At 36.7% G+C, this 25694-nt stretch overlaps 2 protein-coding genes across 6 annotated transcripts; both read right to left on the bottom strand.

The window, feature by feature from the left end:
* Positions 1-1127: 1127 nt before the first annotated feature.
* Positions 1128-6336, bottom strand: LOC129896519 (uncharacterized). The gene is made up of 4 exons (XM_055972444.1): positions 5860-6336; positions 5202-5356; positions 1908-2044; positions 1128-1549 (listed from the first exon to the last, which is right to left on the bottom strand). The coding sequence occupies exons 1-4, from the start codon at positions 6105-6107 to the stop codon at positions 1382-1384; spliced, it is 708 nt and encodes a 235-aa protein (XP_055828419.1). The 5' UTR covers positions 6108-6336; the 3' UTR covers positions 1128-1381.
* Positions 6337-7457: 1121 nt separating this feature from the next.
* On the bottom strand, positions 7458-23703 carry LOC129896813 (mediator of RNA polymerase II transcription subunit 8). 5 transcript variants are annotated; one of them, XM_055972789.1, is made up of 11 exons: positions 23440-23699; positions 22152-22276; positions 21489-21613; positions 21235-21415; positions 20693-20800; positions 20540-20607; positions 14070-14342; positions 9513-9710; positions 8592-8642; positions 8012-8066; positions 7458-7848 (listed from the first exon to the last, which is right to left on the bottom strand). In XM_055972789.1, the coding sequence occupies exons 1-11, from the start codon at positions 23631-23633 to the stop codon at positions 7667-7669; spliced, it is 1560 nt and encodes a 519-aa protein (XP_055828764.1). In that variant the 5' UTR covers positions 23634-23699; the 3' UTR covers positions 7458-7666. The 5 variants fall into 5 exon arrangements, with proteins under 5 accessions (XP_055828764.1, XP_055828763.1, XP_055828768.1 ...); XM_055972788.1 differs by having other exon boundaries at positions 9513-9722; positions 23440-23698; XM_055972793.1 differs by having other exon boundaries at positions 9513-9722; positions 22127-22276; positions 23440-23579.
* Positions 23704-25694: the final 1991 nt, after the last annotated feature.

A 25694-nucleotide genomic window follows, 5' to 3' on the forward strand; every position in this document is an offset into this window, starting at 1 on the left:
ATATGCATCTATATATATATATTCCGTTAATTTCTACTGAATATTCATAATATAGAATTTTTATGCCAAATAATATAGTTGAATGATGTTAGATTGTTTTTTCCCTCTGTCCACTTCCTTTGATTCAACTTGATCTAATACAAAAGGATAAATTATGATGCAATTCGATATCAAATATATTATAAAACTTAATACTTTCTTTTGAAATGGTAGAAACGTTAAGATATTCTAACTTTATTAATGTATATATGATATAGCAATACACATCCATGGATGTGACATTCTACGGGAAATACAACATAAAGATAGTAAATTTCAATCATATATCATTTATCATTAAAATTTTAAATATTTTAACACTATTCGTGTATGACATAGCAACATGTGATTGTGTGTATGACTTACAAGAAATACAACATATAGTAGAATTCCAACAGCAGGTTTTTGCACTGATAGATCTCGAAATGATTCATCTCCAAATTATGATGATTTCTAAGTGAGGTAAATCGTTTGGTTAACTACTTGCAATAAAATATGATTTTGTAGACGTAGTATTATGTTTGGCTTGGTCCTTGAACCTTGTAGTTAATTGTTCGACGTGCATTTGATTGGTAAGTGCAACAACACCAGCATACTAGTTTAATGTTACAAGAAGTGGTGCATAGGAAGGTAACGTGTATACAAATTTTATTCTTATCTTGAAATATATAAATGTTGTTTTCGATAGACTATCACCTCATGAACATATTAGTTAGTTTAAATACAATGTTTGTTACTTAAATTTATTGGTATCGTATTACTAAGTCAGTCATTACTTAAGATGAAAAGTCTCATTTTATATAACGATTGATTTGATGTAACCGCGTTGTTACCTTATTTTTTCTTTTCATTTGTCGATTTATTTTCTAATAATCCTATTTTATCTTTATTCTTCCTTTTTATAATAGCTCAAATTATCGATGTGGAACATTATGTAGCAACAAGAAATGGTACAATATATCCAAACGTTTTATTCATCAAAACAATACCAGTATAATATAATAACAATATGCAACAACCATCCAAACAAAGTGCAAGTAAACTTCGAGTATGGACCAAGTTTTGAGAGAATGTTCTACATTTGCTAACTTCTCTTTTTGTATGCTACAATTAATATTCATTCTCGTGTGCATTCTGTTTCCCAAGTCCGAGAGGTCGAAACTAAGTACATTCATTTCGAACATTAGTCTTTACAATTATGCATTTACAATTCATAACCTCGTTCGTCCATCCCTCATGTTCCTTTTTACACGTCTTGCAAAATTACATTATTAGTATTAGTATTTTTTTTATAAAGGAGAAAAATAGACACATGGAACTTCTTTACATTTGTAATTCTATGCTAGTAGCCCAGCCAAGCAGACGGTACTGGTTGAAACTTTTGCTTGGCACATGCCAGTAGATCACAGTACTCCACATGATTCAAGCAGTCGCGGAAGTCTGTGAAAAGCCTTTCAAATACTCTCCATTGGACTTTATAAGACCTGGAATACGGGAAAGGCAGGATTACCTGCAAAAAACATTGAATGACACACAAAGCACTATGTTACTAAAGAAAACATGAAAACTGTCTGAAGATAATTTGAATCAGAAGACTTGAGAATAAGGTTGAAATATTTCACGTGCTATTCCCTTGTTTTATCTTACTCTCCATCTGTATTTTTTGGATAGCCTCTTACAACCAAGGCCCTTAAAACACAACAAATATAAACTAGCAGATTTAACAAACACGAAAGACTATCACAACAGTTTGATTTAATAACTATTGGACGCAGTTATTAAATGATGCTCATCATAACAAGACCATCAATACAGGAGAGACACAGTAATAGGTACAACACGGAAAAGAAGTCTCCAATTTTGCTTACATCCCCTTCTGATGCAAGACGCTTTAGCAAATTAAATGTTTGTTCATTCTCCTCCAAATTGTCAACCACAGCCAGCCAGATTATTGAAGCAAGCTCATGAGCCATGTCCCTCGACTTGCCACAGGCAATAAACTGATCTGGAGAAGCAAAACAATAGAACAAGATTATAGGGTTGAGAAGGAAAAGTTAAATAATAGGTTGATATCAGGTTACTATTAGTGCAGAGATCGTTAGTATGAAGCTATGGGACCATACCAAAGTTAATTTCTGACTTGACACCTAAATTGTGTATGGTCCATCTACACAGAAGAAGAGTGTAATCAAACCTTGTTAAAAAAACAAGCATAATCAAACATACTCTTCTGGGTCTATACAAGTACATATTTAATAAATGTCAAACATTCCAAATATTCCTCCAGGGATTGTGACAACTGATAACAAAGCCACTTCATTATCTTTGGAAGCCCTAAAGTTTTGAACTGATATCAGATCTCACTGGAAAGTCTCGTGTATGTTGCAGAGCAGAACTACTTTTTTAAGAGCAAAACACTAGCCAGTAGTTTCAGTAATTATCACCATGTAGTTTTAAACCTGGGGGTAAGGAGGGGAGAGGGAATGGGTGATAAACATGCAGTTTTAGCAGCCATATAGAGGGTAGGACAGTTCTACAGAAGAATTTTTTTAAAAAGGTAAAGGTATGCAGAGGAGGACGAGGTCTATTTACTAGGTAACCTCTCCAGAGACGATAAAAAACGAATATGGTAGAGCGACCTCTTTTTTCCGCATTGTCATCTGAAGTTATTGAGAAATGGCCTCTCATTCTTGGCTTCTTTTCCTCTGGAATTATTAGTGGCAATATAAGGTTCAAAGATCACCTCTTTTAAGGTTTTATATACACTCTGCCACTGCTTCCTTCTCATTGATCTCCTTCACATTTTCAGCCATAAAGGTACCACATGACGCTGGCATCCCACCCTTCATGTTATCTCCATCCTATTGCAGTCTTAATCCCTTTATTTGATCATCCTCCTTATTCCCTACTGCGGTTTTGGATGGTTCATTGTTTTGTGCCAGATCTGGTTCTCTACTTTCTTCGAGAATATCGGCCCTTGATACCTCCACATTAATGATTATGACATCCTTTAATGTCTGAGCAGGTTCCGAATGGGTTTGATCAGAGTGTCCATTATGTTCTCCTTCTCGTTTTCTTTTGTTAAGGGTGATAGCAAATTCAGGAGTAAGTCTACAATCTGAGGTGCTATGTGTATGTTTTGATTAGTGTAAGTTGCATAACTTCATTTTTTTCTGTTTTAGAAAGACAGAGAAACCCTAGAAGAAGGAAATATAACTAGAGCGTAAGAAATAATGCCTAAAAAACCGATTATGGCATGATCTGTAGTCTCTCCATTGTGTCTTTTCCTTCTCAAAGGTACATTATTTAATTTACCACTTTTCCTTCACAAGCCAAAGACAGTGGTACAACTTCATTATCGGGCTAGTCATAGTGATCTACAAGGCACCCAATAAGCTGATATTCTATGTATAACAGCATCAATCAGTTAAAACCATAATGTTTCAATTAAGTAACTCCTCCTGGGCTCTGTGTACATAGTTCCTTCCAGTCTCACTAGTTCCACAGGAATCTAGCACAATCATATTGTTCTTCCAATTATCCCTTCTATGCCTTTTATTTTTCAGTATTCATTTATGGAGGGTATTGTGGAACAGACTGAATAGTTGTAGTGGATCCTCCAATGAAGCATATTATACATTTGTTTGGTGTTTGTCAGGAGTTTATGTAAAGAATTCCATGGCTTCTAGTTCTACATACCCATCTTAGATCCATTCAATATCCAGAGAGGAAATCCAACGTTGTATCTCTTTCCAAATCCCCACTCTTAAAAAGAGAAAATGAAGTCAAATGATATCAAGGAAAACATAAAATCTCGCATTAGAAAGTTTCGAGCTCAAAAAAAAAGAGAGGCTTTAAACCTCTACCAGCAGAGCCATTAATAGTTGGGCAGGTTACCGTGTCAAAGCTCAAGGAAATCCAAAGAAACTTACCAAGACACTTTAAAGAGACCTACCATCTGAAGTTGCTATGCCTATACAACAGTAAGCAAAAGTCGGTTGAGGTTACGAAGTCACTTACCCATATACTATACAAAGGGAAAGACATCGATACGGAGTCATGTCAGCTGTGTATATAGACTAGGCTATAAGGAACGGAGTCTTAAACTATGGACCAAGACTACAGTAAGGAACATGGAAAGTAGTTGCTTCAGCTTCAGCCACTCGAATTTTCGTTATTCCTTTTTATTTCTCATCAAACGAATGCCATCTTCTTCTGGAAAGTCTAGCTACTCTTAGCATGGATTCCACTTCATAGGTACCGTTCACCTCACATGAAGGCTCACTCAGAACACATACCAAGCTTTTATTAGAAAGGAACGAAACAAAGAGGAGTGCTTCACTCCACAAGAGAAGGATCTACTTAAGTCTTGATTAGACTATAACAATCACAACCTACTTCATTAGCTTGAGATGCAATGTCAAGATTTCCTGCAATTATCAGCTAAGGGCTCCGCTCACTATTATATAAATAATCAAATAGCAGAGTAAATGCAGCTAATTGGATCTTGCAACATTCTGTAAGTAACAAACACCCTAGGCCTCATGGTGGTAACCGCAACATCCTCTTACCAAAAAAATTAGGATTCTTTTGTATCTTCATTCTCCAATTACCTTTGCCCCACCCTTTAGAATTAGTGGTGTAACCCACCATGTTTCAGAAACAATGTATTTGGTACTTCAAAATTTTGATTGATATATTAACCTTTCATTCGCTTTATTCAGTCGTGAAAACGTGGAAAATAATACATAGTAGGGTCAGTACAGAGTCCTGCCAGTTTTTGAACTAAAGATATTGGTGTATCTATCAAGGCTTACTCTTTTTGCTATTATTCTTTAGCGCAATGGTTCTTCATGTTTCCCTTGCCAGAAAAGGATTACGCTGATCTACTACCTAGTTCATCTTACCGAATACTCCTATAACATTTTTGGCAATTATGTATCATGTTATGAATGAGAAATAAAACAACCGTGAACATGAATTTGTACATGGAAGTGCTAAAGATTAGCATTACAAATTCAGGAAATAAGAAAGGCAGGCCAAGATTGTCATACTGATCACATCTGAAGTATCTATTTGGATTTGTTATATAAGAAACAACAAGAGGTCCATCATAAGATAAGAGGAATAGCAGAAATGTAAGTCGTTATTTGAGACTGCACCTATGATGGTTCCATGAAGTACTCCAGACAAAGGGGGCATTTTTGAAATCTCAAGCTGCTCTTTGAGAAATAAATAAACGTGACCAACAATCTCGTCATCCAATTTTTCACCCAGTGAAAAGATATGTTTGCTGACATACAATGCAGTATATCTCCTGAAACAAGGTAATGTCACTCATAGGAAAATACGAAATAAGACAAAAATTGAGTTATCAAATCAAACATTAACTCAAATTAACTATTAACCTCTAAATAAGCTTTTTCGTTATTTTATTTACTTCAGAGTGCAGACCTGCGGCGCTGTCTGTTCTCTCAGAATTTAAAGGAGGTCTATCTTGTCTAGCTTTGAAGCTTAAATTCATATGTTTATTAACAGTCTCGTGTCTATCTTGTCGTAACAACAACATGATTACTGCAGGATTATGGGGATGCAGAAGACAATCCATAGTGTGATGTTTTAGCTGAAATTTATTGTTTTTGGATATACTTATGGAATATTTTGAAGATAAATGCAAAAGTGTTCTCCTGCCTCAAAAATGTCTTTGCAAGTAAGAATTGAAAGTAACACATTAGTGAAGAGAGTGAAATGATTAGGGAAAGTGGGAGCACGAAACAGGTAGAAATGAAGTGAGATGTGTTGAGAACAAAAAAGAGGTACCTTTTGGTCAAGCCTTGAGGAATAGGGCCTGGCCATCTGTTAAGGTGGGCAGGGGCAGCGAGAGGAAAAGTGGTGCGAAGAGCAGCATTCCAGAACAAGTCTTGGCGAAAGAGATGAGCCCATTGGTTGTTAACACAAGACAAAGTTGGCCAGTGAGAGATAGGGAGGCGAATGAAAATTTCAATAAGCAGATGATGTGGAAGCTTGGCAAAAGCAGAATCAGCACAAGAGAGATGGTTGCTTGACATCAAATGAAGAATTGGTTCCCGAGGTAGAAGAATTTGGGCAATTAACAAGAGTAAATTCCACAATTTGGTACCGATTTGTTGAGTGAAGATGATGATCAACACACACACATATATATAAATACCCCCTATCAAACAATCAGCTGAGAGGATCGATATATGCCCTTTTCCCCTTTCATTTTCCACTCTCTCCTTTCAACCTACTCTAATATTTACCTTAATCAATCAATGGTATTTACTATTTACTTTTTACTTAGAGTGTAACAAATCAATTTTAAATCTATCCTTTAGTATATAATGTTTGTTTTTGAACAATAAAGGTCCCGCAAAAAAATATGTACGACTCACTAGGTCAACTATATTTTACTACCATATATTATAGATAGATGACTGAGCACATGCCTATTCATGAATATCAAAGTTAATTTAATTATCTACAATATATGGGCTCATAGTGATATCTCTCAATTAGATTGTCTCCTCGTTTCTGTTATTCATTTTAGGACGCTGTTCAGTTGAAACAGATAATTAAGATTGTCTATCGTCCACAAAATGCATTGTGATTATCAATTGCTATAACTTGTATCTCCAACTGAATGAACGTTTGAATTAAAACATCTGCTGCATAAATGATAGTATTTTAGATGATTTTCTGTAGCTTTATATAAAACAACTGTTATACAAAGTGGATTGGTTGTTGAAAAGTAGGCCGGGTCTGAAATGTGAGATTTCTACATAGATAGATATAGCGGTATTACTATATATCACTAAATGACCGTTTCGTTTACCTATAAAATTCAGCCTTTATATGTTATGATCATCCGACTTACATCCCTATGCATGGGGCCTGGGGGAAGGAAGATAACTCAGAATGGTTATGCAAGTCCCTCGCCCTCGTGATCGCCCTGATCCCCACTTCCAGTGAGTGTCGGGCCTGCACATCACCACTACTATTTCTCTTCATCTCCTTCTCCTTCCCCACTACCCTCATCCACTCATCCTTGTCTACCTCACGGCCTCATTTTCCCTACATCGCCAACTCCAACCTCATCATCATAAGCTCCATTCCAGATCTCTTTTTAATTTCCCCACCCAGCATTCCCTATGGACCTTTAAAAGCTAAAATCTTCTCCTCTTTCTGCATTTTTAATCTTTTATTGTTTTTGCCTCGTCTGTCCCACTTGGATTATGGGAAATACGCAGGTTGAGATGGTTCCTTCAGAGATACTGCACTTCTTTTTCAACCAGAAAAAGATGTCACCAGGTCACAGATTTTAACGACTACCACAAGACACCAACTATAGCTTCTAATTTAGGTATAAGGAATCTGTAAGAAAGATGTGGAATAGCAAATAAATACTGATGGCATGATCTTCTGATTTACATTTAGTACTGAATAATGTACAAGGCACGTAATTTTACAATCTTCTTTTAACAAATGTAATGTTTCAACAAAAATGTCCTGCAAGAATCTGGCCTTTGCAGACTATATCAAGATCAAACAAAGTTAGGAAATGTTGAGGTTTGGTATACATATCCTCTTCCTTCTAATTTTAGACACTTCACTGTTGGCCTTGTGGTCTTTGTTGCTGAAAGGATGGGTGGGTCTGAGGTGTGTTCTGAAGAGGCATCATACCCTGCTGCACATTCTGTGTATTTTGCGACATGTTTCCAAATGTGCCATGCTGCTGCTGCTGTTGTTGGATTGACATCATACCAGGATTGTTTCCTCCCATATTGAACACTGCAGAGAAAGCACCATCTCTATTTAGGAACAAATGATTTGCAACTAAAAATAATCCGCACTTTCTATTTGTTTTACGACATTCTCTCTTCAAGCTAAGAAAGGAAGAAAAATCCTTACGGGCAGAACTATATAAAAGATGAGTAGAGGGAGGTGTTTTTACTTTGATCACTCAGGTTTGCAGCAGCAAGATTCCGGGTTCCACCAGACATTCCAAACTGAAAGCAGTCATATGAGGCCATAAAACAATTGGCAACATCATATAAAACAAATGTGCAAAATCAGGTTATTCACATGCAAATGGCTTTCGAAAAAATAGAATTTTCATATTGGAAGTACAAATGTCCTGGAACATGTACGTGGACATACACGCTTAAACTTATGTAGTAAACTTCACGAAATGTAAGTTGAATGCAACGAAAAGATTATACTTAGCTCACACAAGTTGGGAGCACAACATAGCTATAGCCCTCCCATCAAATTAAACCAAATTCACAGTCAAGACTGATCTCAAAACAGAAAATATTTGATGTGTATAATGCCAATAAAATAGAAAATTCCAATCAACAGTCGCACACAAAACAAAATGAACTCCCTCCCTTTGAAGCTAAGTAAAGGCATCGGGATCGCTCTCTCTACTCCAGAGAAGGCATTCAGTTCACCTTGTCGTGAATTATAATTATTGACCAAATTATAACTCCAGCATGCATGACAACAACAATAGGAAATACAATTTGACACACCTGCATTCGTGGAAGAGTTTGTGATGGCATCATTGCTGACATATTTGAGATCTGCCATATAGAATAAGTTTAACATAATTCAAAGCAGACTGGACATTTGGAATTTCAAGAAAAGAATGCTCGACAAATTTAGAAATCATGAAGTGCATATTTCAATGGTATATTACAAGTAATAAGGAAATAGCTTGTAAATAAAATATAATAGAAAAACAATAACAACTAATAATCAAAAGATATAATGAAGTATGACAGAGAAAAGACCAGATATACTTTATTTTAGCCGAGAGTCTATCGGAAACAGTCTCTCTACCTTCCCAAGGTAAGGATAGGACTGCTTACACACCACCCTCTCCAGACCCCACTTATGGATTACACTGGGTTATGTTGTTGACTTCTTGTGGTTGACACAGAAAAGACCACTTTTGAGACCAGATGAACATTGCATTAGCATGTATAACAAGGTAGTTATATCTATGTCATAGGGGAGGACTACATACACAGCATGCCACGTGATCTATAACCTCATATCCTGTGCTAATCAACATTGAGTACCTAGAGGGGAAAATAAACTAATTGACAAACTATGAGTTGGAACCAAATAGAGATGAAGACTTTCTAAAACTTTTGGTTCTAACTGGTTCAGTACATACAATGCAACAAATATTTAGTTAGAACCATCAGCTTCAAAGATTCCCGAAATCTTCAGTATGTGAAATACCAGTTCAATGCATGTGATAAACAACTTGCATTCTTCAGTTATGCGACTTGCCGCAGTAAGAAAACCAGAATAATCCCAAATTAACTTATAGAGGCAGAACCAGAGATTTTGAACTTAAAAATTCTCGGGCAAGACGACTGTCATTGTGGATAGGCTGACCGATGAAGAAGGAAATAACATAAAAACTGAAGTATTTGACTCACCATCTGAGAGCTAGGTGTGCTTTGGCCAGAATTGAATAGTGCAGTATTCATAGGACTAGAAAACTGGTTTAAATGTCGATTCAGCTGATTTCCTTGGTTGAGCTGACTTTGACCCATACCGTGATGAAGGGCACCAGACGGTAGCTGCCTACCTTGAAACTGCTGTGCTCCCAGTGGCTGAGAGAACTGCATCTGAGGCTGACCATGCAGCTAATAAACAGGTTTATTGGTTACCATTTGATAAAGCAGGTTCATTAGTTATTACTTACTCTCCAATAAAATGAACTACAGAAACTAATATATTATATACCAAATAGGATAATGATTATATTCAAGTTTGAAGAAGTCGTTCATGGTAAGGTAAGCATATTGAGAGTGTAGAAAATCAATATTTATTTATTTTGATAATTGTAACATTGTATTAATATCAGCATAAAGGCTGAGTTGCAGACATATTTACAATTCAGAAAATCACCTCTTTAGTCTTACAAGGTATCACTCATGACGAGTAAAGATTCTGCGTCATCTACAAAGATTTTTTAACACCAAAAATGAAACCCAAAAAATAGCAGAAAATCAATAATTGTCCCCATTTTAAAAAAGCTTAACAAATTCTTACTCTTTGGAAAATATGCGTAATCCTGGAGTAAACAATTATCTAGGTAAGAAAATAAACAAACAGTGCCCCTTGACAAGAATTTGATTTAGATATTTATGCATGTTGTATATCCAAACAGCCAGTGAGCACGTGTAACTAACTAATCTGAGCTTCTTCCTCTTCAAGAATTTTCTGAATACTAAATAAGGACAGATGAATCATAATAAGTTTAAAAGATATCAGTGAAAGGAATGCACTTTTTGCTCTTCAATGAATGGGAAAATGTTCCCAATTCTCTTTTTCAATTAGTAACCTAATTCTCCTTGGTAGACGGAGAAATGAGATATAATTCCTATTGGAGAAGTTGCAAATCCTGTAGGTTGATCAGGTACTTGGCTGTAAAACTAGTGACCTGTCCTCACATACTAGGGTTTACCATTAAGACATACAGTGCCACCATGTGGAATTCATACAAGGTATCCAAATTATGAATCTATTTTCTTTGTTATTTCATGGTTAGTCTTTGACTGTAAAAAGAACACAAAATAGGCTAAGAATTTGCTTCAGATAAAAGAAACCCAGAATAATCTTTAGATCATTGATCAAAAGAACCACTTTCGGTAATGAATATTATTTGGATTTTGAGATGCAAATACTCCTTTATTGTCGAAATAGCCAATATTTCAAAAAAAATCACTGATTACCCATAGTTAGGAATAAAGTATTTGAGTGAAAGACATCGCAAAGATAAAAGAATATCAGTGGAGAACATACCTGTCAAAAAGTGGCAAATTAGTTCTTACAATAAGTAACTTTCCAACTTATCTACTTTCCAAGGTGCCTACTTATTCTATGTTCTCATTAGAATTGCATGTATTGAGCAGCTGCAGAGGGGCATTCCATGGTAAGGGAGGAAGGTGAAAATTTTCACATTTGTTGGGACAAACTGACATCTCATCTATAGGATGGTGGCCCTGGGTGAGGGGATTTAAAAGTGTTCAATAGAACATTATTGGGCAAATGGATTGGAGGTAGGGGTGTTCACGGTTTGGTTAAAAGCCGATGCAAACCGAAAACCAAACAAAACTGATTGGGTTTGGTTTCATTTCATTTTAACTTGTAAAAAAACGATAACATTTGATTTGGTTTTACTAGAAACAAATCGGAAGAAAAGGGACATGAATGATGGAGCCAAGACTAGGGTGAGAACGGTGGGAGGAGACTCGGAGCATTTCCCTGTTGAGATGGGGCTACATCAGGCATCAGTGCTGAGCCCTTTTCAATTTGTCTTGGTGATGGATGAGCTGACGTGGTCTATTCAGGAGGAGGTTTCATGGTGTATGTTATTTGCAGATGACATAGTACTGATTGATGAGACACGGGATAGAGTTAATGTTAGGTTGGGGGTTTGGAGACAAACTCTGGAGTCCAAAGGGTTCAAATTGAGTAGGACCAAAATAGAATATTTGGAGTGCAAATTCAGTGTTGCGTTAGATGAAGCGAGCGTGGAAGTGAGGCTTGCCACTCAGCCTTACCAAGAGAGAAAGCTTTAAATATCTTGAGTTCGTCATCCAGAGTAGAGGGGACATTGTCGATGATGTCATATATCAAATTGGGGCAGCATGGATGAAATAAAAACTTGCCTCTGAAGTACTGTGTGATAAGAAGGTTCCACCTAAACTTAAAGGTTAGTTTTACAGAGTGGTGGTTAGAACATCCTTGTTGTATAGGATGGAGTGTTGGCCCGTCAAGAACTCATATGTTCAGAAGATGCCTATTAAGGAGATGAGGATGTTGAAATGGATGTGTGGGCATACTAAAAGTGACAAGATTAGGAATGAGGTTATTCGGGAGAAGGTGAAGTGGCCTCTGTGGCAGATAAGATGAGAGAAGCGAGATTGAGATGGTTTGGGCATGTACAGAGGAGGTGCGTTGACACCCTAATGAGGAGGTGCGAGAGATTGGATTTATGGGGTACACAGAGGGGCAGGGGTAGGTAAAAAAAGTATTGGGGAGAGGTGATTAGACAGGACATTGCAAACCTTCATATTACCGAGGACATGACTTTAGATAGGAAGGAGTAGAAGTCCCGTTTTAGGATAGAAGGCTAGTAGTGGTAGAGTGTAGTCTTTCCTTGTGACGGTTTAGGGCCTGTCATACGACTAGTTGTGCCACTATTGTTGTGTTGTTATTGCTTTTCGATTATCACATTATTTTGTTGTTATTGTTTTTTCTTGTAGACTTTCATTGCTTTTCTTTTTAGTTGTTATGCATTCTCTATTGTTTTCTTCTTCCTTTACTTGGGTTAGATACACTTGAGCCGAGGGTCTTTCAAAAACAGTTTTTCTACCTCTATGAGGTAGTGATAAGGTCTGCGTACACTCTACTCTACCCTTTCCAGACCCCACTTTGTGAGATTTCAATGGGTATGTTGTTGTTGTTGTGCATGTGTGCGCGTGTATATATATATATATATATTAATTTTTATAAATAATTTTAAATACTTTGTATACTTTTTCATAAAAGAAATATGTATTTCTAATAGGCTAATGAACTTTAAACCTTAAGCCCATTTCTTAAAAGAAAGCCATGAATCTTAACTCATTTAATCAAATAAACAATTATGAGATTTACCTAGATTATTTTTTTGTATCTCCTATAAATTTTATTCACTTGATTAAAGTTTTCTCCATAATCCAAGAAAATTACAGCCAGCATAATAAAAAGGGTAATAACTAATTATAATTTGAAAAGGATGGGAAATCTCCTTCCTAATTGTAGGGGGAGAAATGAAAGAGAGAAATATCATTAGGTATCTTAAAAATTGAACCAAACCAAATCAACAACAACCAAACCAATGGATGTGTATTTGGTTTGTTTTGGTTTTAATAATTAAGAAACCGATTAAAGTGGTTTTTTTTGTTTTACCAAATAACCGACCCAAACCGAACCATGAACACCCCTAATTAGAGGTCAAGGGTTGATAAAAATTGCACTGGAGCATGGTCAGAGGAGTGCATGTGGAAAGAAAAGGGGGATGCAAGTCACAGTCCTTATCAAAGAGCACCTTGGATGGGGATACCACACAACTAGGAGGACTTCTCCCAATTTGTTGGAGTCAACATGGGATGTGGCCAAGGCCTGAGAGAACTCTTTTCTGGACCTTTCAAATGAATCATAATGACTCAGAGTTGGATGAGGTAAACAATTTTTGCCTTCAACTTTTGTAATTTTGCAAGATGAAAGGCGTTTCGCAGTTGGGCGGTGATTCATCAGGCTCTCCCACCGCTAAATCTATTTATGGGTTATCATAAAGGAGTCAGTGGATTACCTAATGCAACTATTTGGACATTAAAGGCCAAAAAAGGTGGCATTTTTGTGAGGAGAACTGCCTGGGATTCAATTCTCATGGCTAACAATTGGAGGAAACAAAAGAAGATATAGGTGTGGATGTCCTTTATGTGTGAAGGGGAATGGTAAGGTAGCCCATTTATTAATACACAAAAGATTTGCTGATAATTTATGGGGCTATTGTTTATAGGCGTCTAAAATGTTAAAGACAAACTTGGAATGCTTAAAATCTTAGATAAGGCAGCAAAAAGTAGAAAAAGAGTGGCAGAGGGAATCCCACATGCAATATTCTGGACAATCTAGAAAGCATACATACAACATAATCTGATGTTACATAAAGTATAGTTTGTTATCTTTTCTGTATTTTGATCACACAGCAACTCACGGATTTTTATAGACAACTGATAGGATAATAGAAGCAAGTTCTGAGTACAGTGCTCTCTTGTATACAACTGGTAATCGCGGTTATCGCCTTATTTTGTCAGTAAAACTAACTCATTTGAAAAAAAGAAAAAGCATACAGGATATTGCAGACTAAGCACACTATACCTCGTGCAAATTCACAAAGAGATACCTTAAACCAATCAAGATTTTTGTACAAACTGTACCTGCCCCAGTCCAGGCATTGAGGCTTGCCTAAGCTGCTGTTGGGCAAGAATTTGCTGCTGATGCTGAGGTAACTGCATCATTTTATGCCTCTGTTGGAGCTGATGCTGCTGCAACTGCTGCTGCTGCTGATGGGTCTGTTGCTGAGGAGATGGTGTATTCATCATGTTAGCACTAGACCTAGGTGAGTTGACGTGATGCAAGGGGGATGCTGTTGTAGTATCAAAGGAAGTGGTCCCAGAAGGAGAAGCTGCAGCCCGAAGCGCTCCAGAAGCCTACTCCAAGAGCAATACATACATATTAGAGCTGAAGAACTTCAAAGACGATATGGACTCAATACATTAAAATAACTTGGGGAACATTGATTTAGTGTAGTGTTTAGTTAAGGAGAAAGAAAGAAAAAAGGATATGATCAGTATACTTCCTGCATATTAATCATCTATTGTGTCTATAATGCTGATTAGCGCAATGAATAGAAGGAGATTTGCATTTCCTTTTCGATCTCTTACATAAGTATTTAATAGCAAACTCTACTTAATCTCCCATCCTCCATTAAATTCAAATAAATGAGGAAAATAATTCTTACCACCTCTTTCAGCCCAACCAAAAAAAGAAAAGGTGTTAACACTTGCACAAGAAGTTGATGTGTAACCAAGGATGTAAATATACAATGAACTTGCCGTAGTTGACGTTAATTACAATCAGGTAGTGTATTTGGTGTAACATAGAACATGTATATGATTATTAAATACTATAATGGACCTTGTAAACTCCTTCAGTAACGAATGGATCTAGACCCATTCACACCAAGAAATTCATCATACAAAAATGATGAATTGGAAACTTACATGCCACATAGGGTATTTTTACAAGTTTCCTATAAAATCAACTAATTATACTATCTCCCCTATCAGATTATGTTTACACCAAAATAACAAAAGGCTTATACAATTAATTCTAATCTTCTGTAAGTTAGTTTTTTGTCCATCAAAGCTCCTTGAGTTCCTTTCTTTCCAAAGAGTCCACCATATGCATGATGGGATAGTTCTCCACCAGTATTCTTTTCTTCCTCTGTTGCCAATACCTTTACAACTGCTTAGGAGTTCCATTGTTGTGTTAGGCATCACCAGTTTACTCCTAACATACAAAAAAACATGTGCCATGGGCTCATAGCTTCCTTATAGTGAAGAAATAGATGATCATTGATTTCTTCTTCTTAAGCATATCTGCCAGCCCCTTTTCTGTAAAGCCTCATGAGTTAGGCATGCTTTTCTGCATACCAACCAAGTAAAACAAGCCACCTTTGGAGGGCATTTGGTCTTCCAAACTAGCTTCCAAGGACATCTTACAGTGTTAAGATCCCAATAACATTATTTAACTGTGAACACCCCCCTGCTGTGTTGTTTCTATCTAGGTTTGTCGTGTCTCACAGATAGAGCTGGATGTGAGTTCAAAACTTCCAATAGATTGGCAACTTCTCCAATTTCCCAGTCATTAAATGCTCTTCCAAATAAGAGGTCCCAGCCCTGTTGACTCCAAACTTGGGATACCCTGGCATTCCTCTGTAGACTTAATCACCATAAGTGTGGGAAGGAGTTTCTAAGACTATCTTCTCCAATCCACACCTCATTCCAAAAGTCTGTTTTTAAACCATTACCCACAGTGATTGAGATGTTATTGTTGAACTGAGGCCATAGTCTTCTTATGGTTTTCCCGACACTACAGCCAATGGTGCCCACAACTTCCTCAGCTTTCCATTGAGTAAGTAGTCATATTTCCCTGCTACAAAGCTTCTCCAAATGGCTCCCTCTTCTGAGGTAACCTCTAGAGCCATTTTTGCAAAAGAGAAATGTTCTATTTGCTGAGGTTCTTCAAACGAAGTCCCCCCCGCTGATTGTTAAAGGTTAATACATCCCATTTCACCAAATTGTAACCTCGCTTCTCCTTGTTTCCTTGCCATAAAAAGGGCCTCCTCATCTCAATTACATCCATCCTGAACTACGTCCAGTCAAGTATTCTTGCCCTTACCCTTTCAGTTGAGCACAACCTCCCGAGCGCTAGGTTCAAGCAACTTCATACCACTTCGTCCCTTTCACTCTTCAACCCCTCAAGACACGATTTCGAGACAGAATCTCTTGAAAGAGAAAAAAACATGAATATTTTCTCTCCCTAATAAGCAGATCTCTGTTATTGAAACACAGTAACCTGTAATACTCTTTCTGAGAGCCATAATTGTGGAGTGTGGTCTTCACTTCTGACCAATACTCCCCCTTTACTTTAGAAAGTTAAATCGTTTTTCAAAGCTTTTTCGTGATAAGAAAAAGGCTCATCATGTATATTGGGAGGCCATCAAGTACTGACTTGATGAGAGTCAATATGCCCCCTAGTGATAGGTATTGACTTTTCCACCAGGACAATTTTTTCTCACAACTTTCCATCACCCCATTCCACACTTCTAATTCTTTATTTTTGGCCCCTAATGACAACCCAAATATTTAGTTGGTAAGGAGTCCACTTGACAACCCAGAATAACAGTCAACTCTTGCAAATTCCCAACCTGGTTGATATGGAAGATATGGCTTTTCAACCAATTTACATGGAGACCTGAGATTACTTCAAAAATAGTTAAGACAGCTCTTAGATGCCTGATCTGACTTGACTTTGCTTCACAAAAAATTAAGGCATCATCTGCATAAAACGGATGAGATACTTCCCGATCTTCCCCTCTTCCTGACTGAGCACTGAAACCTTTTACCCATCTATTTGCATTTGCTATCCTGAACATGTGATTTAGACCTTCCATAGCTAGCAAGAATAGGAAAGGTGACATGGGGTCCCCTTGCCTAAGATCTCTGTGAGATTGAAAGAAACCTTTTGTGTTGCCATTTATAAGGGAAAACTTCACACTAGAGATACAAAAACTGATCCATTTGATCCACCTACTACCAAAACCCATGTCTTTCAGAATTTTGAGGAAAAAATTCCCATTGACATGTCCATAGGCCTTTTCAACATCCAATTTGCATCTGATCCTTGGTTTCTTCCGTTTGACCCTTAACCAGTTCATTGGGTAACAGGGATTCATCAAGAATGTCTCCCTTTCAAGAATGTCATTTGGTGTCCATCCACTAGTTCCCAATAACTATTTTGAGTCTTTCGGTTATCAGTTTAGAGATAATTTTGTAACCCCCCCCCCAAAAAAAAAAAATCAAGCTAATAGGACTGAAGTCCTTGAGTTCCACAGCCCCAGGTTTCTTTGGGATCAATGTTATAAGAGTGGCATTGAAAAAAAAATCAAAGATTCCCCTTTGGTGAAAATTATGAATAGTCTGCATCAAATTTTCCTTCCATGTATCCCAACATACCTTGAAAAAGCCCATGGTGAAACCATCAGGGCCAGGGGCTTAGTCTCCATCACATTGTTTGATAATTTGCAACACCTTTGTATCTGTGAAAGGTCTCTGAAGCCAATCATTCTCCTCGATGGAAACTGTAGGACATCCTGTCAAAACAAAAGCAGGTCTCCATGATTGGAGTAGAAATCTATCATAACTTTTTTTTATTTCTTCAAGTTCTTATACTTCCTCAGCCCTTACCACCACTCTATCTATTGTGTTGTACCTTCTATGTGTTGTTGCCAATCTTTGGAAGAATCTGGTGTTCTTATCCCCTTGTTTCAGCCAGAGTGCTCTAGATTTTTGCCTCCATTTTTCTTCTTCATGTTTGGCTAGTACTTCAAGTTCCACAAGTATTGTTGCCCTAACCATCATTTCTTCTTGTGATAGTTCTCTGTCTTCCTGGGTTCTGTCCAGAACAGCCAGTTCTTTAAGAAGACTATTTTTCCTGTTAGCCATTTCAGAGAAGGTTTTCCTACTCCACTCTTTCAGTTTTTGTTTCAGCAAAATCAGTTTGGTGCACAGTTTATAATCTGGACACCCTTTAACTATGAACCCATTCCACCAATCCTGGACCATCTCATTAAAACCCTCCACTTTGAGCCACCAATTCTCAAATTTAAAATAGGTAGGACTATGATTGGAGGTTACTCTGGGCAGAATCCTTTGTCTAATGTTCTTGAAGCTTTCCTCCCATTCCATAGAGTATCGGAATCTATCCAACCTTGCATTACCTCATGATTGAGCCCCCTGACCCAAGTGTATTTACCCCCAATAAAAATAGGGTCATAAAGCTCCAAATCTTCAATCCATTTGGAGAAGTCAGTCATTACATTAGTAGTTCTGGAACAACCCCTTCTTTCCACTATATGTCTGACAGTGTTAAAATCTCCCCCAGTTACCCATGGCCCTTCACTCAATTCTATCATTGCAGCTATTTCCTCCCAGCATTCAAGCATCTCCTTCTGGTGTGAGGAGCATATACACCAATAAAGGACTAGCAGAAAGATTCTTGTAGAGCTTCAACTTTATATGTGATTGAGAAGTTGCCTTCCTCCACTTTGGTGTCCCTCCCTACCCTGTTGTCCCACATTAAAAGGGTACCCCTTTTGCTACCATCTGCTTCCATAAACCCACATCTCATCCATCTACAAGGCCATAATTGATATGTCACTCCTTCTACTCACTTTGTTTACCTTAGTTTCTTGTAAACATACCACATCAAACTTCACTTTTGTAAAAATGTCTTAACCAGGTTTTTTGAAACCCCATTATTAAGAAAAACCTTGACCTTCATTTAAAGGTAAAGGCATAGGTTCCTCCCCCTGTTCCTTGCCCCTTCCACCTCCTTATTAAGAATAGACTGTATGTTTTTTAATTCATTTTTACCTATGCCTCTGCTTTTCGAGTTGTGTTGCCTTTCACTTGTTTCATTTTGTCAATTGCAATCTTCCTGTCGGCAATTCTCATGAGGAGCTCCAGAGTTTCACTTTCAAACCCCTTGAATGCTACCCCATAGGTATTACTCTGTTCCAATATATGAGAGTTCACCCAACTGAGCGCCTCTTTCTCAGACACCTCAAAATCTATTGGGTTTTGTCTGTCTACTGGTTCTGGTTGGTGTATCTGTTGAATCTGTAACTCTGCTTTTCTTGTTGCAGGCTGGTTGTGAATTGTAGGCGTGATTTCCTCCTCTGTATGTCTAGGTGTGTCATTCACCTTGTCTTTGTAATCCTTTGACTGCATATGCATGCGTGAAATTTTCTCTGCAGCTGGTTCTTCTTCACCTCTTTCATTCGCCACTTTGGCAGAGGAGAGTTCCCAATTCTTCAGGGCTGAAATGAAGTTTTCCTCTAATGTTTTGATGTCTTCAAGCCCCTTTAATGAGATCATGTGCTGGTCACATGAGTCTTTAATGAATGGGGGCTCGGAACCTTCAGTTACTTTTGAGTTGAGGCCCAAAAGTTCTTTAGGGACAGAACAATTGGTCCCAACATCTTTGGCCCACTTTTCACTCCACTAGGTTCAGCAACATCACGTGGTTCCACACATGTCAGAGGTCTAGTCTCTTTCAACTAATCTCTGCCAGTACACACTTCTTTACCCATCAGTTTATGATCAACAGCCTTCTGGATAAAGAAATTAGGCTTTCTCCTTCCTCCGTTGTATATTCTCGCCGGCAATTCAGCCCATATTTGCATCTCGAAGATTATTCCATCATTCTCGACTTTGATTTCCTTCGGAATGCTATTGCCATCACTGCCGACTCTGATTCTCGCCCATTTGAGGTGGATCTGAAGTGTGGTCTCCTCCTCAGTTTCCAACCATCCACCACCACGATCTCCACTGGCTTTGAAGATCTTTTGCAACCAGAGATGGAGTGGTAGACCTATTATCCTGACCCAAATCGAGTTTAGTGGATCTAAACCCATTCTAAGATGTACAGGTTTTTGGTATCCATTTGGTGCTATTGAACATACTAAAGAAAATAATCAGGTGGCCGACCTAAAGAGGGATCTGTAAACCTAGAGCGAACCGGGAATGAAAAGGCATGCAAAAAAATTAAATTCCTTCACGAGAACAGAAAAAAGAAAGTAGAACCATTCAGAAAACAAAAAAAAGATAGCCCAATTTCTTAGGCTCCCGCTATGCCCTGGGACTATAGAAGGCACAAACCTTACTTCACATTTTTGCGAGAGACCTACACATGGCTAAATCTGTGACCCCCGGTCACACGGCATACCTTTTATCTTTGTGCCAAGGCTCCTCTTTTCGAAACAAAAAGATACCATAGCATAATTTTTTAAATGATAAAGATAGCATAGCATAATTGTATGATAACTACTTGTCCCTTTGTTCATAACTCCTTTAAATAACAAAATTAAGGGAGGTGGAAGTAAAATCCATGTGTTTCAAATTGATCTTCATTCCTTAAGAAGAAAACTACTTGTCCCTTTGTTCATAACTCCTTTAAAGAACAAAATTACAGGAGGTGGAAGTCAAATTCATGTGTTTTAAATTGATCTCCACTCCTTAAACAAAAGGTATATTTACAAGGCAAATATAAGAACTCTGACCTGTAATAAAGCTCCCTGACTATTAACATTGCTCGATGAAAAGGGAGGAGTATTCTTCAGATAAGTCCCTACTTGAAAACAGCATCAGTTTCTCTAGTCAAATGTTCATGAAATAAAGTGGAAACAGCAGGACAACAATAGATGATAGGCTACCAGATGAGTCAGTGAAAGACTGGGGCCCATCAGCCACTGTAAGCACATCTACCAAATGACCAGGAAGTGCAGAAGTAATATGCCTTTGGTCTCCAGGTACACGTAACCCTGCATAAGTACCAGTTTCATGAAATCTGTGAGCATACATGTTACCAAACAAATCATAAACCAGTGTACCGACAAACACCGCCAATGAGATGCTACACACACTTGACACATGTCAGGTGTATTTTACATATATGTTGAGATGCATAGCAGAAGCACATTGAAGCATCTGACTTGCAATTGCGCCCTCCGTAAATTATATCAATTCGTCATCAGAAAATATGTGCAATTTTCTGATTAACAAGGTATTCAATGGATGTGATAGTTTGCAAGAATCCCTCTTTCTTTTAGTGTAAGTAAATTAAACATCAATATAGGGACCATTGGGATCCAAGTATCTTTAGCCTCAATGTCTCGTGCATGCAAAAAAATTTAACAAACTATGAGAAGGAGAAAAGACGTTTCAAGGGAAAAAACTCAGAACACAAAATTATCACCTTCGCCGTGATTTACTGCAGTGCGAAGTAAATTTTCTTGTTCCTGAATTTTTGCTGCTTGTGCCTTGTCAATAGTTGGAAGCAGTGTTGGCCCTTGTCTGGTTCCAAAGTAGGCTTTGCGGGTATCAGCTATGACTTTCTCAGCACTTTCACATGCTGCTCCAATCATATCAATTCTAACCTGTGAGTTATAGGAATCTTAGAACGCCACACGGATACAGAAACAGAAGAAATAGCATCTTCGAGCTTTCCACCTTCAACTTCTCAATTTGGGATGCTACGGATAGGTTTTGCATGCTGTGTAATAATTGCTCCCTTTTGGCATTATCTTCGACTTCCATCTCTGGCAGCAGCTTTGATGACAGCATAACAGGTAGAACTGCATCAAAAAGTATTTGTAACTAACTACTGACAGAAAGTATCTTTCGGATTTTCTGTACCCCCACAGTCCAAAAAATATATGCTTATTTCTTTCATTAACCTTTTCGTAAATTTGGCAAGATTTGATGCTCAAACAATACCATAACTAATTTGGGATTGGCCGTGGTTGATTGATTGATTATGCTCAAACAATTTCACCACACGAAAATAGAATTGCTGGCAATAGTAACTGACTGTCGTGCTATCTAGTTATGCACACATGTATATCAACCTAATCACAGCAATCAGCAAGAAGTAAAACTGTTAAGTAAAGAGCAACTTAACAGGCGAACAAAATATGTATATACCCTTAGGCAGCATCCAAGAGAAGAGAATTATTAAGACACCAACCTTCTCGGTGATTCACTTTCCTATAGACTACCTATATACTTGCTTATATGCAACAACAAATATCAGTGGTTCGCATGTATAATTAAGAAAAGATAATAAAAGTCCAACATCACAAATTTACCAAGTGTGAGTGAAGAAGTCCATACTTGCAGCATTCTCAGCATTTACATTCTTGGGGTGTACAACAAAAGCCTTGGAAACCTTCTTAATATCTTCAACAATGTTATAAAGCTCAAGATTCACCATAGAAAATTGCCCCAGAATATCTTGCCTGGCAAAAAGATTTATTAAAACTAAAGGTTAACATATATGAGGAATGAGTTGGAAAACCACGCCTGAGTATATATTCCTCATAAAGATACACCGTCTTTTTTTTTCAGTACTCTTAAGGATAATCATCAAGTATCAACTGTAAATACTTCATCTCAATTCCAACAAGATCCAGATTAGTTAAACGGTGTCTAAAGAAAAAACAAAAGAAGAGTGACGGAGATCAAATTTCTTGTGAAAAGGGCTTTATTAAGACGCTGAAGATTTGGATTCCATTTTACAAAAATAATATGAAAAACAAAAATCAGCATTCAGCAGTATAACAAAATACCAAAAAGGAAATCGATATCAAATGTGTAAGTCAGTTTTCTTATACACCATTCCCTTCTACTAACCAATGTGTAAGTATATCTTAGGTTGGATTTTTTTATTATAAAGGGGGTTGAATAATATATAAGTGCTAGCGAATGAAGGTCTAAACTCATTTGAAAGCTAGATAATGAGAATATTGAGTTTAACTGCGATAATCCACATGCATCAATAAGGTGCTTCTCTTTTCACGCAGATCTTTATTACTACTCGAAAACTTCTGGATAAGGATATGCAGATCCAAGCCCAAATTGTATAGCAATGTTCATCTAACCAAAATGTAATCTTGCCTGGTGATTCTAGGCTCATGCAAGGATATTAATTGCACTATTGAGGCATCAAAGTTGAACTAGTATTTTGTAGCATGCATTCCCAAACTTGTTATACTTGATTCAGTAAGTTACATCTCCAAATCTACTGCATCAAAACATCCTGACCTACCTAATGAGAGAACAAATCCCACAGCATAAATTGACAAAGAATAAAGATGGCTACATTAAAAGTCTAGCAGGGGTATCCCAGCCTGTGAAGATACAGTAACGGAAAACTAATAGGCAAAAGATGACTCCTTTGGTTAGAGAACCCACAAAATGCATTTTGGTGTTGTCAATAACAACCAATCAGCCGATTAACTATCCCTAATCGACAAACTAGTTAACTTCCTGCATTTGGTAGCATTTTGACAGTTGTATTAGCCAAAATTTATCGTGGATACTACTATTAGTTAACTCATTCGTAACTACTCCAATGTATTCGCTGCTACACATTTAAAATATTAATTAAAGAGAAGAGTACCATTTGGGGACAGAATTAGTGCGAGCGATGGCGTCGAAGTCTTCCAGGATCCGAGAAATAGCCTTGAATAAACTAACGGCTCGAGTTTTAACGGATTCCAGGTTCAGTTGTTGTTGAACAGCGGGGTTCAGACCCTCCACCACCCTGGCCGGCTGTTGTTGTTGTTGATCTTGAGCTGCCACTACTCCTTCCATGGCCGCCAACACTCTGAATTGCAATTCTGATTAGGCAGAAATCAGATTACCCTTTTCTTTTTATTATCTCATCTCAATAATATAGAGCCCGTTTGGATTACTTTAAAAATTTTGAAATGGTGAAATTTATTTTTATAAATAATTAATTGAGTGTTTGGATAAAAGTACTTAGGTTGAAAATAAATATTTGAATTTTAGGATTAAAAGAATAAATAAGGTAGTTTGGGAATTTAGTTAAAATATAAGACATATAAAAGTAATTTTTATAGTCAAATAAAATGGTTTTAAGCACTTAGAAAAAAAAATTAGAAATTCTATTTTTTTATTTTTGACTGACTTTAAAAATTTTATGGCTTAAAGTTAGCATTAGACAAACAGGTCCAAAAGCTAAAAAAAGGGCTTTAAGTTGATTAAAGCTCATCCAACTTAAAACTCATCCAAACAGGCTCATACTTCCACTTTTAACATTTTTATTATTCAGCATGTACCTAAATTTTTACCCCTAAACTCGACTCTACAGATGTTTTTGAAAAGATACCTTAATTATGGGGACAAATTTAAGCTACATGTGAACAAAAAAAAAATTCTATTTATGTCAAATATTACAATATTTATTTTTCCGTTGGTTTTTTTCCAAGAAACTAACGTCTTTACTTTTCATAGTTGTTAGTTTCTTAGCAAAAACTAACGGAATGATGAATATTGCAATATTTGATATAGATAAGGGTTATTTTTTGTTCAATTTTATAAGACAGGAATGTATCTTAAGTTTGTCTCATAATTAAGAGATTTTTTAGCCCAAAACTTTACTATACACGCCTAAATATAAAAAACTTTAAAAAAAAGTATATAAAGGGTACAAGAATTTTCACTTTTTCTCCACCAAAAAAAGACACAACACTTTATTTGAAAATTGGTTGTAAAAAATTCAAGTATACACGCCCCAAATTTTACTTTCGTTCTATGATTTTTTTAAAAAAAAATTGCCCTAATTGTTGTGTTTTTTATAAACGAAAGAGGGTCTTATATTTCATAATAAAGTTATATTTAGGCGAAATGATTTGATAGACTCTTATACTTATATGAATTTATATTTTAAACTTTTCTACTTATCTCTTTGTCAATTGAACTCTTAAATTCAATAAAACTCAACATCTTAAACCCCTTGTGATCATTCACCAAACTCATGTGACAACTTAATTATTGAGTTGGCATAAGTATGTGATTTCACGGTAAAAAGGAGGATAGAAATAAAAATTTAGGCTAGAAGTAATTAAAAGAAAAAGAAAAATAGAACTAAAAAGAATTAAAAATTAAAACTCTCACTTCTTTCTTCTTCCCCCTCCCCACGCCACTTCACCCCACCCCTCCTCATTTCTTTTCCTCTTTCTACCATCACTTTCCCTATTCTTCCCCACTCACCCCCGCACCCCCCCAATCCCCCATTTCTTTCTTCTCCCATCCCCACTCCTTTTCAAATTCTTTTTCTATTTCTTCTTTTATCATTTTTTCTTTCTCAAATTAAAAATGCAATTGTGCAAAAAATGAGAACATGATAAGCAAAGAAAAATCAAAAAAAATTGGTGCAATTTACATAGCCGCAGAAGAAATATGTCTAATGAGTATCCTGAACTTTTTTTGTTGTTGTAATTTTAGTGCTCTGTCTTTAAATTTACTATTGTTCTTGATTTTCTTTCTTTTCCAATTTTGGGGGAAAAGTGACAAAAATACGATAATTTTTTAAGGATGAAAAGTAATTGTTGAATGTTTTTGTGAAATTAGATGAAGTATTGTTATGTAAAGTTGTGTACAAATATTAGAATATATTGAATTTAATGGTAATTTATTTGCATCAATACAGAAATGAGTTTTACAAGGGTTGCTCAAGTAACAAAGGAGGGACTAATAGAGTGAAAAAAAATCCAATAAGAAGTGATGTGTTATATAAAATTAGATATGGATGATGACATGTCATTTTCATTGTGCGTTTGAAGTTCACCCAAAGCCAAAGGGGTCTAAAATGTTGAGTTTCATTTAGTTTAAAGGTTCAATTGGCAAAGA

This window comes from Solanum dulcamara, chromosome 7 (genome assembly GCF_947179165.1).
Source record: "Solanum dulcamara chromosome 7, daSolDulc1.2, whole genome shotgun sequence".
Taxonomy (NCBI): Eukaryota; Viridiplantae; Streptophyta; class Magnoliopsida; order Solanales; family Solanaceae; genus Solanum; species Solanum dulcamara.

Excerpts from the sequence above, each read along its gene's own strand:
- LOC129896519 (XM_055972444.1), bottom strand. The coding sequence starts at position 6,107 with ATGTCAAGCAACCATCTCTCTTGTGCTGATTCTGCTTTTGCCAAGCTT. Across the intron at positions 5,357-5,859 it reads CCTCAAGGCTTGACCAAAAG|GAGATATACTGCATTGTATG; the intron begins GTACCTCTTTTT and ends ACCTTGTTTCAG. Across the intron at positions 2,045-5,201 it reads ACTTCATGGAACCATCATAG|ATCAGTTTATTGCCTGTGGC; the intron begins GTGCAGTCTCAA and ends TTGCTTCTCCAG.
- LOC129896813 (XM_055972788.1), bottom strand. The coding sequence starts at position 23,633 with ATGGAAGGAGTAGTGGCAGCTCAAGATCAACAACAACAACAGCCGGCC. Across the intron at positions 8,643-9,512 it reads GCACACCTAGCTCTCAGATG|ATCTCAAATATGTCAGCAAT; the intron begins GTGAGTCAAATA and ends TCTATATGGCAG. Across the intron at positions 7,849-8,011 it reads TGCAAACCTGAGTGATCAAA|TGTTCAATATGGGAGGAAAC; the intron begins GTAAAAACACCT and ends CTTTCTCTGCAG.